This window comes from Procambarus clarkii, chromosome 48 (genome assembly GCF_040958095.1).
Source record: "Procambarus clarkii isolate CNS0578487 chromosome 48, FALCON_Pclarkii_2.0, whole genome shotgun sequence".
Classification (NCBI taxonomy): domain Eukaryota; kingdom Metazoa; phylum Arthropoda; class Malacostraca; order Decapoda; family Cambaridae; genus Procambarus; species Procambarus clarkii.
Genome location: NC_091197.1, coordinates 35,384,568 through 35,389,253, shown reverse-complemented (window position 1 = coordinate 35,389,253; position 4,686 = coordinate 35,384,568). Strand labels below are relative to the sequence as shown.

The following is a 4,686-nucleotide window of genomic DNA, read 5'->3' as shown; positions in this document are numbered from 1 at the left end:
GACATGGGTTGACAATAGAGGGGTAAGGTAGGTTAGTGAATTTATTAGGTAGTGTTTAGTTTTTATCTTAAACTGGTTGAGAGAGGTACAGTCTTTAACATGGTTGGGAAGATCATTCCACATTCTGGGTCCCTTGATTTGTAGAGCATTTCTAGTTTGATTAAGTCGTATTCTTGGAATATCAAAACTGTATTTTTTTCTGGTGTGGTGCTCATGGGTTCTGTTACAACCTTCAATGAAGCTTTTGAGCTTATATGTATGTATTTGTAATGTATGTATGTAAACAATGTATTTATTATCATTTATCAATTCTGATAGAAATTACCTACTTAAAATTATCTGTTAGATTAAGGACCTGCCTGAAACGCTGCGCATACTAGTGGCTTTACAAGATTGTAAATACTGTACTATTCAATGTATTCTCACAACCCCAATGTACCTACTTGTATATATATAAATAAAATAAAATAAAATATTGTGATGGGTCAGTAGCTAGGGATGGGAAGGCAGGATGCAGTATGCCAAACTGAATTCGTGCGCCCCTTGAGGGACTTGAAGTAGAGGGATAGGGATCACAGGATAAGTATGGGTTGCACAAACTACTGGTAACAGGATGAGTATGGGTTGCACAATTAATTACTACAAAGTGGTTGAGTATGGGGTGCACGTAAATGAAGACTCCCAAGAAGCAAATCAGAGATCAGCCCAAGCTTCATCTTGAGGCAAAGCTCAATGCCTTAAGCCATATTGATGCTCTGTCCACAGAGCATTCTCTCTCTCAAATCATAATAGTACACTAATGGTTCCCTACACCACCCCTCAGGTGCAGCTGCAGCAGGCTTGGGTGACATGATGACTATGGGGTGCACAATAAACTAACACTCACAGAATGAGTATGGGCTGCACAATAAGCTACCTCTCACAAGATTAGTAATAAAGAAACATTAATTTTTTGGGTAGGGTGACTGAAACTCATCCTGGGGTAAAAATGTTTATTTAAATTTATTATAGTTAAATGAATTTAGTAAATTATTCCATATATTGTATTATAAGTGAATTGACACTAAACTATAAATGATACTAATAAGGTTTTAAAAATGAAAAACAGTAAAAATCCTTCATGTAAGATATGGAAGTTGAAAAGTAAATTAACTGTAAACTAAATTATAAACTGTAGACATAATATAAAGTATTATAAGTAAAATACCTATAAACTACCAAATAATGTGTAAGGAACCATTTCTATTGTTTGTCCTTTTTTACCTGTTTCCTCAGGTATTTTAAAATTCCCATTCCGTTGTTACTACACTGTTTTCCTGGTGTAGTTCCCTGTGGTTCAAATTTTACTACTTGTACTTCTTGCTGTTTCTGAAGGATTGCTAATGGTAGCCCTTGTTGCACCGGCGGAACTTTTTGTAAATGTTCCACCTGCGGAACTTTTTGTAATTGTTGAATTTCTTGCACCTGCGGTACTTTTTGGACTTTATGCACCTGCTGCACTTGTAGCTCGTCAGGATTTTTTTCCAGGGCATTATCGCTATCACCTTCTGATCCTAATGTAAGTTTATCTGCATCAAGCTTCCTTGTGCGTGCTGGAAAAAAATAAAAATAAAAAATAAAAAATTTTGAAATGGAAGATCCTGTGTAACAAATTTAATCAGTTACTATGATCGAGCCGCAGAAATTTTACAGGAAAGATATGGTTGGGTTGACTGCATCTATCTGGACCTAAAAGAGGCATTCAATAGAATTCCACATAAGAGTTTGTTCTGGAAACTGGAACATATTGGAGGGGTGACAGGTAAGCTTCTAACATGGATTAAAAAATTTCAAACTGATAGAAAAATGAGGGCAGTAATCAGAGGCAATGTATTGGACTGGAGAAATGTCACGAGTGGAGTACCACAGGGTTTAGTTCTGGCATTCATGGATAAATAATAAATAAATTGTTCATGATTTTTTTAGACAAAAGCTAGAATATGCAGCAGTTGTATGGTGCCCATATCTTAAGAAGTACATGTACAAACTTGAAATGATACAAAGACGTCATGGGTGTCATAGGGGCACCAGCACACTGGTTTGCTAAAGGGCCCTTAATGCTGTCGAGACCTTATGGGCCCTTGGACCCATTACGTTAAGACATAGTGCTGTATTGGGCCACACACTTTTTGCCATATACATCAACGACAGAGATGATTGAATTGAAATTATATATATATATATATATATATATATATATATATATATATATATATATATATATATATATATATATATATACATATATATATATATACATATATATATATATACACATATATATATATATATATATATATATATATATATATATATATATATATATATATATATATATATATATATATATATATATATATATACATATGTATATATATATATATACATATGTATATATATATATATATATGAGAGAAAATAATAGGTGGTGATATATTTATATATTATGTGAACTACTTACACAAAAAGAAGTTAGTGGTGAAGATCTTCTTGTCCTCTTCTTGTATTACGTTGTTTGGTAAAATACCATGTGTCACCCGTGCTGGTCCTTTCTTGTAATAGATAACGATTGATTCATACCCACAGCCACGCAGATATGTTAGCTGAAAAGCAAATAATATTTAAACAATAACACTATCTGGGAAAATGCAACAAAATAAATGTTTGAAGCATAGCTGGGCATGTGCAATAGAACCCATAATAGAATCACAATACCAGAAATAAATATCTTTGATATCCCCAGAGTCAAAGTTATTCTGTGTAAATACTCTATGCAAATAAAGGGACCTTGTCTATGGAACTAACTTGCTAACAAATTTAAAAACTGTCCAACTTCTGCCATTTTAAAAAATAAAACCAAAAAGTACCTAAATTTTTTCTTGATAGTTTCCTAACTAGTGTATTAAACTCGCACTGTATCTTATGAAATCCAATGCCAGAATATATGTGCCTAAACCATACAACTTTTCCATTGTAATCATTGCTATCACCTTATATCATGATTGTTATATTGAATGCATATCTTACTATATTATACCTTGAAATATTCCTCAAATTATGCTACAATTTATATGTTGATAACCCTCAAATTTTACTTTAATGTACATAGTAATCTTTGTGATACTTTCTTACAATGTACCAGCCAATAAACCTCCTCACTTTTGGGACATGGTAACATGGTACTCAGATAAAGGGTTTCCGGTGGATGTAGTATACATGGATTATGCTAAAGACTTTAATAAGGTACCACATGGAAGACTAGCAAGGAAATTACAGGTTCATGAAAAAAATTGTAAAGTGCACAAAACAATAGTTAAAACAAAGAGAGCAAAAGGTCATACTAAATGGGAATGAATATGAAGAAATGTGTTAAGTTGAGTACCTCAGGGGTCCATTTTTAAGTCTAAAATATTTTTCATATATTGAACATCTATGATATAGAAAAGAATATAATCTAATCAACCACATCCTCATATTTGCAAATGCCTGGCATTTCACGAGCACTTTGTCCGGGGTTTATATTCTAGCCGGGGAGGATTTACTGGGTTAGGCTAACCTAACCTAACTTAACCAAACCAAACCAAGTATCTCAAGTTACAAATATCTCTGGGAATTCATATTATCTGCTGTTGTAGAATTGACAAAATGGACAGTGTCAACAAAATTATTCCCACATACTCCGTCACTATGTGATGGAGTACACATAGAATAGGGACTGAATTGTCCCTGACAGGGACAATTCTGTAACAAATGTTCTAGCATAAAACTTTGTACAGTTTAGTAATTCCTTACCATTTGATGTACTAGGTAGATCCATGTTTGGTGAAGTTTTATAGCTGGAGCTGGAAGATCCTGTCGAGATGACTTCTTCAAAGAGAATAGCTTCAACACATTGTGTCTTGAGTCTTCCAGTACTTGGCCTACAGTTACCAGATCTGATTTACAGAAACTAGTGAACTATGGAGATAAGATTGTTAATAATATACTTTTTTTGAGATTCATATGACTTGCAGCTTAAAAAACCAATCTTATTTTAAAATAGTACACTAAAGTACATAGCAAATTGCGAAATTCGTAGTTTTTTAACTACTTTAAAGCTAAATTCTCAAGCTTTGAAAATAAGCACAATTTGCTATTTTAAGCGGAATCTGGCAACTCTGATTTAGCATGTAAACATTGACTTGCATTCACAATGTAGTTATTTATTTTTCAACAATTTAAAACGAGTTATGAAAATACACACATTGGTACATTATTGCAAAGGCACTATACTATATATATATATATAAATTGTTGCAAGTCGAGCAACAAATATTTTACATTGAACAACAAATGAGATTGGAAAAGCAGTATTGCCAAAATAGACCCCAGACACACCCTGTGGGTAGTAATGGACCCCCATACCGACCCTATGAGGGGTAGTGGACCCCATAATAACACTATGGGCGATAGTGGACACTATACAAACACTATGGGCGGTAGTTGACTTCATAGAGACCCTGTGGGCGGTAAGGGACCCCCTATCGACCCTGTGGGCGGCAGTGGACCCCCCTATCGGTCCTGTGGGCGGCAGTGGACCCCCTACCGACCCTGTGGGCGGCAGTGGACCCCTACCGAACGTGTGGGCGGCAGTGGACCCCCTACCGA

The 4,686-nt window shown here is 34.7% G+C and overlaps 1 protein-coding gene across 1 annotated transcript; it reads right to left on the bottom strand.

Moving 5' to 3' along the window:
- Nucleotides 1–978: 978 nt before the first annotated feature.
- LOC138350932 (uncharacterized) lies at nt 979–3,991 on the bottom strand. Its single transcript, XM_069302388.1, has 3 exons — nt 3,832–3,991; nt 2,501–2,642; nt 979–1,592 (listed from the first exon to the last, which is right to left on the bottom strand). The coding sequence occupies exons 1-3, from the start codon at nt 3,832–3,834 to the stop codon at nt 1,243–1,245; spliced, it is 495 nt and encodes a 164-aa protein (XP_069158489.1). The 5' UTR covers nt 3,835–3,991; the 3' UTR covers nt 979–1,242.
- Nucleotides 3,992–4,686: the final 695 nt, after the last annotated feature.

Coding starts and splice junctions, on each gene's coding strand:
- LOC138350932 (XM_069302388.1), bottom strand. Junction 1,593..2,500: donor CACCACTAACTTCTTTTTGT/GTAAGTAGTTCA, acceptor ATTTTTTTCCAG/CACGCACAAGGAAGCTTGAT.